General features: G+C 35.4%; 1 protein-coding gene across 1 annotated transcript; it reads left to right on the top strand.

Moving 5' to 3' along the window:
* Positions 1–12111: 12111 nt before the first annotated feature.
* LOC112285532 (gamma-tubulin complex component 3) lies at positions 12112–13388 on the top strand. Its single transcript, XM_024526439.2, has 2 exons — positions 12112–12644; positions 12831–13388. The coding sequence occupies exons 1-2, from the start codon at positions 12112–12114 to the stop codon at positions 13168–13170; spliced, it is 873 nt and encodes a 290-aa protein (XP_024382207.1). The 3' UTR covers positions 13171–13388.
* Positions 13389–13473: the final 85 nt, after the last annotated feature.

The following is a 13473-nucleotide window of genomic DNA, read 5'->3' as shown; positions in this document are numbered from 1 at the left end:
GATTATTATGGAGGATTTTTTTATTTTAGGCCAAGCAATAAAAGATGAAGCATTAAATTGGGAGGATTATCAACTTCAAAATGTTATGCTATCATATTTTATCTCTGGACATCTTGTTCAATAGATTTTGAGAAATTTATTTTTCTATTTGCTATTTACTTATATGTATATGCATATCAAAACTCTTTGTTTTGTATGGTTTTTTCTTCAAATCATGATTGAGCTTCTTTCTAAAAAGCACTTAGTACAATAAGAATGAATTTTTGGAACACTATTTGGCCACAAGAGGTATCTCTTTCTTAAGCAAGGTGGCTTCATATAATATTTGATGGATCTTGTTGGATCAAAACTTACTCAACCAAAACTCCTTAAGTGCTTTAAGATGCCTAGACTTTAGAAATTGATATTTTTTGGACTTAATAAACTATACTCTTTACTGAATAAATATTACATAATACAAGTCAAGCTTTAATATACTAATATTAGTACAAGTTGATGGTAAAAATAGTAAATACAAACAAAGTTTCTATAACAACTTTGTTGTAGATAGGGTGTATGATTAAATTATCAAATTATAAAGCAAATGTTGATAATGTCGACACCTTCTTTCAACTTCTAAACTATAATTGGTTATTATCCTTAAGAATAAACAATGGTACAAAGTTGGATAATATTTAGTAGTTGTACAAAGGTACTTTTAGTTGTAGTTTCTTTCTTCTAATTTAGTTCTTCTTAGTATTTCTTTTGAGCCTAGAGAGTATATCAGTAAGTATTGTAGAGCATCAAATTTTTCTTAGACTTATTGGTGAACAAGATGGTGCTTCTATAAAGCTTCAAGAAATTTCTTTAATTATGTCATATATTTTGTTGTCATTGATTGAGTATAATGGAGTATGTAATAGTAGAACACAATGTGTGGAGCTAGAAATAGGTTGTCTAAATTTTATATGGTTTATTATAGATATTACTTTGGTGTTTGTTTTTTGTAGGAGGATTATAAAAAAGAAGTCAAAGATTTTGTTGCAGCAAAGTTTAAGGTTTTTAAATTAGAGAAGAGATTGCAAAGTTTTGTTCTAATTTTCTATGAGCATAATTCTTTAAAAATTTAATTAATAAGCTAATTGATTGTCTATAAGCTTAGCTCATACTAGATGTATTCTCTTCCTAAATTTTTCAAATAATAATATACCTAGTAATTTTGTAGATAAATCAACTAATTGCTTATGTGAGGATTTTAAGGAGACTTGAATCCCTTTGCTTTTGACTTTCTCTCTTGTATAATGGTGATGTAAAGATATTTGTTTTATACATTGATGGAAGATAAAGTTGTGGATGAATTTGATGGTACTTTCATCAGTACAAAATATTGAGATAGAAGCATATTCCTTGAATTTTAGGTCCATTATTAATATATTGATTCAAATAGATTCTTTTATTGCATTACATAGTAATTTGTATTACGCCTTAGCACTTGAGAGTGCCAATATTGGTTGTCATTTTGAATGCCAAGAGATTGGGCTACTTCCAAATTGAAAGATAAAGCATGTTGTTAATTTTTATTCTTAATGTCTCTTGCATAATTAAAGTCAATATGTTATATAAAGGTTGGTTGCTCTTCTTTGTTAAAAAAAATTCTATAGTCTTGTGTATTGTTGAAGTACCTCCAAATCATCTAAATTACTTGTGAGTATAAAAGTTGAGGTTTTTGCATATATCTATTGCACATTCCTACTACTACAGTAATGTTGTAGTGATTGTTGGTGAGTTGAATAAGTTTATCTACATGCTTCTAATATAACATGGCATCAACTTCTTCTTCTCATGTATTTAATATTAATCTAGGTTATTTGATTATGGGTTTAGTTATTGGTTGACTATTACCTAGCTCAAAGCTTTCAAGGCACTATTCAATGTATTTAGTTTAAAACATGAAGATTTTTTCAAAGACTACACAAAATTCAAAAGTAAGATATATGACTCTAATTCTTTCTCCAAGCAATGATATTTCAACTCTTTTATTTTAGCCACTAATAAAATCAAATAATCTATATTAAACAACTACTTATAAATAATAAATTATTGACGTTGAATGGAAGGATTAGGATATTTTTAAATTGATCTTTAATATTGTAGAGGTTTTGATTTGTGGCGCTTATTAAAAATCAATGTCCCTATAGCAATTAGTGAATCTTTTTATAATAAGTACATGGTACTTGGCAATGCCCATACAATGCCTTATAAAAGCATTATACAAGGTGTTTCTTATAACCTATAAGAATTCTTTTAATTATAAGATGTATGTTTTTTTCTTTTAAGTTATTATAAAAAAAGTTTTAACATCTATATATATATGAATTTCCATCATTGTTAGAAAGCTAAGATAACTATTATATAAATGTAGCTTCACTTTATAATTAGTGCAAAGATTTTGTCAAAATCTATATCATATTTTTTTCCAAATATACAAGTAAGAAGTCTAGTTTTTTACTGATTGATTGTTCTATTAGGTTGTAGCTTAGATTTAAAGATCTATTTTGTTGTTATTACTAATTTGTCATAGAAAAGACAAATAAGTTTTCATATATCATTCTTATAGATGGATTCAATTTCATCCTTCATTATTGTGATTTAACAAGAGTTAGCAATTACCTTCGAAAAAGTTTTTAGATTTAGCAAGATAATCACATTCTTGACATAATAATCTTATCAATATATTAGTAGGTTGGTGCAATGCTATATACAAAGTAGTAGTGATGTTATTGACAAAAACAATGATGATGATCATTTTGTACTTTGGTTTGTAATTAAAGGCTAAGGTTTGTCATGAAATGAAGATGAGTCATCAAGGATATTATTTATTGGCCAATATTTAGATTTAGATGTAGAAGATGTTATATGATTGCTTTGGAATGTGGATATGGATTAGACTTGGATAATGTCAAGATTGTCAAAGTGATACATAGTGAAGATAAGATTGCCTTGACATCATGCTATAAAAGAGATATTATTATTGTGATATGTAATAATATCTTTTTTTTAGATGTTGTCATAATTTTTAGTAAAATTTTTGCAAATTATTTTAAGAAATCTTGCAAGCTTTGCAACAGAAAGTTCAATAATTCAGCTTAATGTTGCCACATAGTTGTCGCCAATTATTCAAAAAAATTATCAAGATTTTGAAAAGAGTACTTAAGATAGTACTACTCATTAAATATGAAATTCCTTATCACAATCAATTTTTTAGTTTAAAGATTAAAAATATAGTATGCTTTGATAGTTTTATCATAGCAAATAAAGATTGTTGTTTAGCTTTAGTCTATAAATTTTTTTTGTTGGATTTTGTTGAGATGAATATATATTAAATAATAAAATGATCAAAAATAAAGTAGTTTTAGTTTTACTTAAAAGAATATCTTATATAGTGATGCTCCTAAATTTGTCTTTATTAATGATTTATTGAAAAGGCACATTTTTGTTTTTGTTGTTTTGGCCTATAAATAAATTAGAATTTTTTTCTAAAAAGCATGCTTTATTCTTTATCTAAGATCATTCTATTCTTTTGCTCTGAATCTTTGTTCGATTAAGAAGTGTAAGAAGTATATGCTTACTTGTAAATGCCATGAAAGTTATAAAATAAGAAAAAATCCAACAATGTATATTCTATTTTTTTTAACAAATCTAAGAATTAAGATTTGAGGACTTCTTTGGTTCTCTATATGGCTCTTAAAGATGAATTTTTTTTCAAAAGTCTAATTCTTGTAATTCAAAAAAAATATCTAAGTTTTACAAATGTGGTCATTGATAAAGGTTACAAAGTATTTGGTACCACCAATAGAAGATACTAGCATAACGCTGCATAAATCTAAGTAGATGATTTCCAATGGTCTTAATGCTCAATATTTTGCTTGCTTTTAAAAAGTTATTTGAGTGTACTTATCTTATTGATACACTTCATTAGAATCTTCAATATATATATATATATATATATATATTGAATTTGGATCTATTCTAAAAATTGGAGCTATTGGTAGATTAAAACATGTAGAATTGGCTTCAAATTGTAATAGGAGTTCTAATAGAGAGTTTTTTGGGAAAAAAAACAAGGACTGCTAGATTATGAGTCTTAAGATTTCTAATAAGAGATGATAATTTGTAAAGACCAATTTTTATATCTTTTTTTTCTACTACAATGATTTTATAGGATTTTTGCAAGGTTAGTATTAGACATATATCTTTTGTAAAGAAAACAAGATTTCTTAAGTTGGTTATTTAATGTATAGAAAGCAGATTTCTTCTAAGTCTTAAGGCACAATGAACAACTTTGATTATCTTTATTTCTTAGTTTGGTATTACAAGATCAATACTCTCTTTGCTTTTAATGAGATTGTCCTAGCATGAGACCAATGTCACAACTCCTTGTGAACTATTCTATTCAAAGATAGAAAACATATTAGGATTATTTGTAAAGTGATGTAATGCCTCAAAATCCAATATCCAAGCATGATTAATAGTAATGCTATTAGGGACATAGTCCTTAGAACCTTCTAGAGACAAGTTTCTAGAACCTTCTAAAAGTAAGTCTCTGGAACCTTCTAGAAGCTTCTTAGTTAGTAGAAGATGTTAGGGACATAGTCCTTAGAACCTTCTAGAGAGAAATTTCTAGATCCTTCTAGAAGCAAGTCTCTGGAACCTTCTAGAAGCTTCCTAGTTGATAGAAGTTGCTTGAGAAGCTTCCTAAATAGGAGTATATATTGGAATCGAGGTTGAAGAGTTCTTCAGTCTCGACAACACATCTCTTGGAGCTCTAGCTCACCTCTCTGGTGTTGTTCTTGTATTCATCTGATTAATCTAGTTCTTGCCAGTTCTTCTTGAACTTCTTATTAGATCTTAAGTCTGTATTTTTGTATCCGTGACAGTTTGTCGAGACTTCACTCACCTCAGATATTAGAGCTAGTTTCTTCTTTGTTAGAGTGTGGATTACTCCTCTGCTTGGAAGTGTACTAGCATTTTAGAGGTTGCGGATTACCTTCCTCTAAACTGATACTTCTTTTGTTACAATATTGGAGTCTTATTCTTCTTGGAGAGAGTGGATTATCCCTTTTCTTGAAGCTCTTAAGGCATTTTAGAGGTTGCAGAGTACCCTCCTCTAAACCAATATTGTCTTCTTGTAGAGTCATTTCTGTCCTTCTCTTAGAATGGCCAAGGGCCAAGACATTACTATGACGGAAAGTTCGGAGTCCAAGTTGGATGCTATCATGAATGCCCTCACTACGTTATCGCAAAGAACTGCAGAGATTGAAGGAGTCGTGGCAAGGCTTTATAATGATGGAGCATCTGGGATGGCACAATCTAGGTTGCACCAACCTCAAACTTCTGTACTTGGAGAAGCAACTTTGCCTCAGGTTCGACAAGCACCACTGGTTCTACAACATAAGGAGTCCCGAGTTAGCCTTCCGGACAAGTTTGATGGTACGCGTTCCAAGTTTCGAGGATTTGTCAACCAAATCAGGTTGATAACAGTTTTACAGCCCGAACGCTATCCAACAGAGGAGTCACGTGTTGGGCTTGTTGGAACCTTACTTACATGACAAGCTCTATCATGGTTTGCTCCTTTGTTTGAGAAACGATCGTTCATACTAAACAACTTTGAAACCTTTTTGGAGGCGTTTGCAGAAGCATTTGGTGAACACGACAAGGTTCGATGGGCTACAACAAAGATCCGGTCACTACGACAAGGGATGCGTTCTACATCAATCTATGCATTGGACTTCAGGCAATTAGCATGCGACATCAATTGAGACGAAGAAGCGTTGATGAGTCAATTCTATTGGGGTTTAAGGGACGATGTGAAGGATTTGCTGTTAACTCTTCTTGATCCGCAAACGCTCAAGAAAGCTATTAGCCAAGCTGTGAAGTGCGATAACTGCCTATTCCAACGTCGCCAAGACCAACATTTAAAACAACATACGGTTCGCCACACCCCAACTATATCGGCAAGCAGTGTGAATTCACATTTAGAGGTAGAAGACATGCAAATTGATGCGGTACGTGTCAAATCTCTTACTCTAGAAGAAAAAAAGCGGCGTATGGAGGAAGATCTATGCTTGTATTACGGTGAAGAAGGCCACAAAATTGGAAACTGCCCCAAGAAGCAAAATCGACGTATTATCAAGACTAGGGGCGCGTTTATTCAGGAAAACGAGGATGCCCAGCCACAATAGGAACCGTGCGGCTGGACAGTGAAATATCGCAACAACAACTAGGTTCCTTTCTTTCCGCTCAACCTGTTCTTTGTTTTACAATCTCTTTGCTTATTGGCCCTGAGAAACTGAAAACCTTAGCATTATTAGATTCAGGAGCATCTGCTTGTTTCTTAGACGAAGAAGTTGCGAAGCGTCATAAGATCCCTTTAGTACAAAAATCCAAACCTATTCACGTTGAGGTCATAAATGGACGACCTTTATTGTTTGGTAGTGTCACCCATGAATTAGAACCTATATAAGTGAAGTTTAAGGGCCATAGTAGTCATAATATTTTCAATATTATTAGAACCCCATCAAATCTTGGTATTCTTGGTCTTTCCTGGTTGGAAAAGCATAACCCATCCATAGATTGGAAGTTGCAGAAGATAACCTTTCCCACAAAACCACCCAAGAACAAGCCTAGTAGAAAATCCCGAATAGAGAAATCCTTATTTATTGGAGCAAGAGCGTTTATAAGCTCGTTCAAGGAAGGCACACCTTTTGTCATTTATGCGACTCCAACTACCGGGGAGAAGATCTCGACAGCAAGTATACCGGAGCAATATAAGGAATTTAAAGACGTGTTTCAAAAGAAAAATGTCGACATGCTACTGGAACACAGACCATATGATTGCACCATAGACTTGCAGGAAGGAGCACAACCGCCTTTTGGCTCAATCTACAATCTATCGCAGACGGAGTTGGTGGAGTTGCGGAAGTACATCGACGAGAATCTAGTGAAGAACTTCATCCATCATTCAAAATCGTCAACTGGAGCACCTATCTTATTTGTAAAGAAGAAAGATGGCTCATTGCGGATGTGCGTGGACTATCAAGGCTTCAACAAGGTAACAAAGAAGAATCGTTATCCGTTACCCTTGATTTCTGGTCTCTTAGAACAACTTGGACGTGTAAGGATCTTTACAAAAATTGATCTAAGAGGAGCTTACAACCTCGTACGAATCAAGGAAGGAGATGAGTGGAAGACAGCGTTCCGTACAAGGTATGGCCATTTTGAGTATAATGTCATGCCCTTTGGTCTTACCAATGCTCCAGCGGTCTTTCAACATATGATGAATGACATTTTTCGAGAGGACCTTGATGATTTTGTTGTCATCTATTTGGATGATATTTTGATATTCTCCAAAAATGAGGAAGAGCATGAAAAACACGTTCGTTTGGTCTTGGAGAAACTACGCAAGCGAGGACTATATGCCAAGTTGGAGAAGTGTTTATTTCACTAAATAGAGATGGAGTTTTTGGGATTTGTTGCGACTACGGAAGGCTTGAAGATGGACCCCAAGAAGGTGGAAGCAATTATGTCCTGGGAGGTTCCGAAGACAGTTAGAGACGTACAATGTTTTCTTGGTTTTGCTAACTTCTATCGGATCTTTATCAAAAATTACTCTCAAGTTGCTGCTCCCCTCACTCGATTGACATGCAAGGATAAGCTGGAATAGGGACCTCTAGCAGAGAAGGCATTTCAAGACCTGAAGACCGCATTTACTATGGCTCCAATCTTGATACATCCAGACTTTACAAAGGCCTTTTATTTAGAAATTGATGCTTCGGATTTTGCTTTAGGAGGTGTACTTTCATAAATAGGAGAAGATAAGAAGCTCCATCCGGTTGCATTCTATTCTCGAAAGTTCTCTACTGCTGAAATCAATTATGAGATCCACGATAAGGAACTTCTTGCTATAGTGGATTCTTTCCAAGAATGGTGTCACTTTCTTGAAAGAGCTGCACATCCAGGGACCGTATACACAGATCACAAGAATTTGGAGTATTTCATGTCGGCTCGAGTTCTAAATCGACGTCAAGCTCGGTGGAGTATGTTGCTATTTAGGTTCGATTTTGTTATCACTTATTGACCTGGAAAGCAGCAAGGCTTATTTGATGCCTTATCTAGGAGATCGTATCTTGTACCAAAGGCTGAAGAAGTAGCGTTTGATCAACAATGTACGACATTGTTGAAGCCAGAGCAATTTCAGCTTTGCGCTACTATTTTGCCAATTGATGTTGACTTCCTGAATCAGGTACGTGCCGTGACCATTAAAGATTCAGTAGCCATTGATATTAAGCAACGTGCCAATGATGAAAAGTTCAAGGTGGAGGGAGATCTTTTATACTTTGAAGAGTGGTTATATATCCCAAAAGGACCAGCATGACTCCGAGTTCTTCAATCTTGCCACGATTTTCCAACTGCGGGACATTTTGGATTCAATAAGACCTTGAAGCTTATTTCTCGAGATTTTTGGTGGCCCCAAATGTGGAAGGATGTGAAAGATTTTGTCCTCTCCTGCGACATTTGTTCAAGATCTAAGAATCCTCGACATCACCCTTATGGACTCCTACAGCCATTGCCGATTCTACGTCGACGATGGTCTTCAATTTCCATGGACTTCATCACGGACCTGCCATCATCGAACTCATTTGACAGCATCTTTGTCGTGGTAGATCGGCTTACAAAAATGGCACACTTTGTCCCTTGCAAGAAAACATTGTCCAGTGAAGTCACAGCAAGGCTCTTTCTCGATAATGTGTATCGTTATCATGGACTACCAGATGATATCATATCAGATCGAGGAACCCAGTTCGTATCAAAGTTTTGGAGATCTCTCTTTGAGATATTGAAGGTGGATATCAAGCTTTCTTCGGCTTTTCATCCTTAAACTGAGGGTCAAACGAAACGGGTGAACTAAGTCTTGGAACAATACTTACGATGCAGCATCAACTATCAGCAAGACGATTGGACCACATATCTGTCGCTAGCCCAGTTTGCATATAACAACACCCTCCATGCGTCGACTCAATACACACCATTCTTTTTCAACTATAGGTATCATCCGAAGCTTGATTTATTGAATCCATCAACAAATAACAATCCAGCATCTGAAGGATTTGCGAAATAACTATCAGAGCTTCAAAATACGTTGAAGCTTCAATTACAATCCGCTCAAGAATCCTACAAGGCGTCTGCAGATAGATTTCGGAATCAAGCACCTACTTTCAAAATTGGAGATAAAGCATGGCTTCTTCGACGGAATATCAAGACCAAGCGACCATGTGATAAGTTGGACTATCAAAGATTGGGACCATTTATCATCCAGAAGCAAATCAATCCAGTGGCGTACAGTCTGGAATTACCGGCTTCTATGAAGGTACATCCAGTCTTTCATGTTTCTCTGTTGGAGCCTTATCGAGAGTCGTCTTTTCCTGGAAGAGTGCAATGTCCACTACCTAGTATTGAGATCGAGAACCACGAGGAATACGAGGTTGAAAAGGTACTGGATTCACGGCAAAGGTGGGACAACTTGGAGTATCTTGTTCATTGGTGCGGCTACGACATTAATGAGCGAACGTGGGAGCCAGCTGAAAATCTCGCCAATGCGCCACAAAAGGTACAGGAGTTTCATCAACAACATCCTCATAAACCTAAGTCGGTTCGACGATAGCTTCTTTCTGAAGCTTGCTCACCCAAGAATATAAGAAAGGGGGAGAGCACCACCAAAATTCGTAGTTGATGTAGTTATTTTCTCCAAGATAAAATAGAATTTTTTCAGTAGCCATAGTTTGGTCTTCTGATATGGATAGCCAAGAGATAGATACTATGCAAGTCAGATTATCTGAACCAACTAGTTCACGAAGGCGACCCCGAGATGAAGAACCATCTGCACCACGATGACGACAGAGGATACCAAGTAACCGATCACTGGTGATTGTATTTGAGTCCGAGCCTGCTTACGATGGTCAACCAAAAGGCATATTTGCAGGACAATTTCACAATGAACACATGGAAGTTCATGCTTGGTCAGAAGTTGAAGGAGTGGGCCACTACCGTTGGCTTCAAGGGCCGATGAATCACTTACCTCGTGAACAACAGTTGGAGTTCATAGTAGACGTTATGCGACAGATCTTCATTTTCTTGCATTGGTATTGATTGACAACAACATTGCTTCTCAGAGACCTCGAAGCTAAAGGAAGGGATGATGTTAGGGACATAGTCCTTGGAATCTTCTAGAGACAAGTTTCTAGAATCTTCTAGAGACAAGCTTCTAGAACCTTCTAGAAGCAAGTCTCTGGAACCTTCTAGAAGCTTCTTAGTTGGTAGAAGATGTTAGGGACATAGTCCTTACAACCTTCTAGAGATAAATTTCTAGATCCTTCTAGAAGTAAGTCTCTGGAACCTTCTAGAAGCTTCCTAGTTGGTAGAAGTTACTTGAGAAGCTTCCTAAATAGGAGTATATATTGGAATCGAGGCTGAAGAGTTCTTCAGTCTCGACAACACATCTCTTGGAGCTCTAGCTCACCTCTCTGGTGTTGTTCTTGTATTCATCTGATTAATCTAGTTCTTGCCACTTCTTTTTGAACTTCTTGTTAGATCTCAAGTCTGTATTTTTGTGTTCGTGACAAGTGCCCACCAAGACAGCAATAAGAATTGCTGCAATATTGTTGTTGATAATAGAAAAAAGTAGAGAGTTATTTTTTAGAAAATCATCAAGTATGTGAGCTTCTATGGATCTTTTCATAGAATGTCTATATAGTTTCTGAAAATTTTATTAGAATAGTGTTAGGATAGTACATACTTTTACAAAGTGACTCAATTTGTTGTATTAATTATTAATAAGTTAATCCCTATGTGCATAGTTTAAGCAAGATTCAAAATCATTTATCTTTTGAAAACTTATGTGTATTATTTGTTTAGGTTGTGAAAATTTGTTGCTTCAAATGTTATTTCAAATTTTCATAATTAGAGCCTCTTCTTGCAATGAATCTTACCAAAATTTCAAATTAGTTTCTTTAAAGTGTAATCTATTAATTAACTCGAAAATGGAAGGAATTACTCTCTCATTTTAAACAACATGTATAAATTAGTCAAAAAAAAGTGGAAAATGAATAAAGATTTTATAAATAATTGTAGCATTATTAATCTACTAGATTGTAGCTTTAAATTCTTTCAAAAATCTATAAATTAGCTATAAGAATGCTAAGTCATCTATATTATCCATCATTTGAATTGTTGACCACTTGTTCTACAAAATCATGACATTAGCTAATGTATATGTTTAGTATAATTTTTAAAGTTCCATCCATGTTGTTCTAAGTTTCTATAAGTCAAAGATGAAGTCTTGAGGTCGCTCAATTAAGAAGAGCTTGACAATCTGTAAGGCTCTTTTCTTCTTTTTATATTAAAGATCCAACTTTTGTTATATTGGTATCGAGATTGTTAAGCCTTCACTTCCTATTGTTTCAAATCTTGATTTTTTTATTATCTCTCTTGTTGTTCTAGATACTCCAACAATTTAACCACTTATTGTTTTAGCTTCTTCATCATTGGTAGACTCAATATAATTCTACAAATCTTCTTTCTTGAATACATGTTCTATTGTGGTCTTCCACAATTTGTAATTCGTTGGTGATGCTAGCATCTTGTCCTTCTAAATGACAATGCCTAACATACTCATCTTTCTAGAACTAGTTTAATCTCAACAAAAAAAAAACAAGATATACTCAATGTTTCTCTCACTTAGCTCCACTGAATACTCAACAACTTTCTCCACTTCTCACTCCTCCAAACATACTACCAAATCTGATATCATGTTAGACTTAACAAACCATATTCTTTCTTGAATGAATATTGCACGATACAAGTGAGGCTTTATGCGTCGATAGGTAGTGCCAGCCATAGGTAAAAATAGGGAGCATGGACAGAGTTTCTATAACGGCTCTGTTGTGTTGTAGATAGGATGAGTGATCTAGCTGTCAAGTTACAGAGCAGATGTTGATAATGTCAACACTATCTGCGCATAATACAATGATGGAGATGTACTTGATTGGCTCAGGGTGAGCATGATGCCGCACAATGATGGGGACAGAGGATGGGATGCATTTTCTCTCGAGCACAATGCCCGAGAACCTCTCACTACTCTCTTCACCAAAGAAGTTTATGAGAAAATATCTGAGAGTCTTCAACTTTCTTTGGAGGCTAAAGCGTATGGAGCATGCAACCTGGCAGGCAATGAAACCATATTGCATGATTGCTCGCGTGGAATCCAATAATGAAGGTGGAGGGAGATCTCAGTTAGCCCTAGTTCTGAGAAGGTGTCAGACCTTGCGAAATGAGATGAATCATTTTGTGACTAAACTTCAATACTACATCACGTTTGAGGTTCTTGAGTACTCATGGTCAAACTTTCTCGAAGAAATGGAGGAGGCACATGACCTTGACGAACTCATCGCTGCCCATGTCAAATACTTGGACTCTATTTTGGAGAAGGCACTGTTGGATGAACGCTCTCAGTTGCTTTGCAAGACGCTGTTTAGCCTCGTCGACCTCATTCTGCGATTTAGAGCCTTCGCAGATAGACTGTATGAGAATGCACGTAACTTCCAGACCAGGTACCCTTTTTCAAACATCAATTTCAGGTTTAGACCGATAAGTAAAGTTTCCAACTCTTTTCTAAGGGAATTGGAACTTTAATTTCAGAAGTGCCCAACGTTACAAAAACCATATCTTTTAACATTAGCCTTCAACATCATAATACTTCAGCATGCCTTAACAGGTGAATACCATTTTTGTAGCAGGTATGAGACATCACTGAGGCCCACAGAGAAGAATGATACATTCTCCAAGTCTCGTTCTGGACAGAGGGAATTGTCCACTGCACAACTGTCAGGTGATTTCCTGGCTTATCTTGGGGATGAGATGGATTGGGTTGCAGTTGAATACTCATCACTGCTTGAAGGTTTCATTGCACAGTTGCCAGGGCAACATATAGATTTGAAGTTTCTATCTTTCCGGCTCGACTTTTCTGAATACTACACCCGTCTGCACACGGGCATGTCTACCATCCCGATTCGACTTCATCGAACCCCTATCAATGTACTGAAACCCTCGATTAGCACGGAACTTGACCTAGTCTGATGTAGAAGCAAGGTAGAGTTGTACACATAATTTTAATCTTGCACTAAAGGTGCACGCCTCTCAATCTGACATTGTAGATATCTGATGGGAGATCAGAAAAAACCACTTCATGTGAGGCTCTGCGTAAATTTACGAGCACGCTGCCCAGTAAGAAAAAACGATCATCTACAAAAGATCTATACACAAATCCCTCTCCTTTAAAATAACATCTTGGCGCTTTTATTTATTGTACTTAACAAATATTCGAGCCAGCTCTCACCATGTTCTCTCCAGGAAAATGAAGTGGAATTTTGCTCCGAGATT

This window comes from Physcomitrium patens, chromosome 8 (assembly GCF_059467195.1).
Source record: "Physcomitrium patens ecotype Gransden chromosome 8, ASM5946719v1, whole genome shotgun sequence".
Lineage (NCBI taxonomy): Eukaryota > Viridiplantae > Streptophyta > Bryopsida > Funariales > Funariaceae > Physcomitrium > Physcomitrium patens.
The sequence above is the reverse complement of the archived record's forward strand: the minus strand, read 5'-3'. Positions and strand labels throughout refer to the sequence as shown.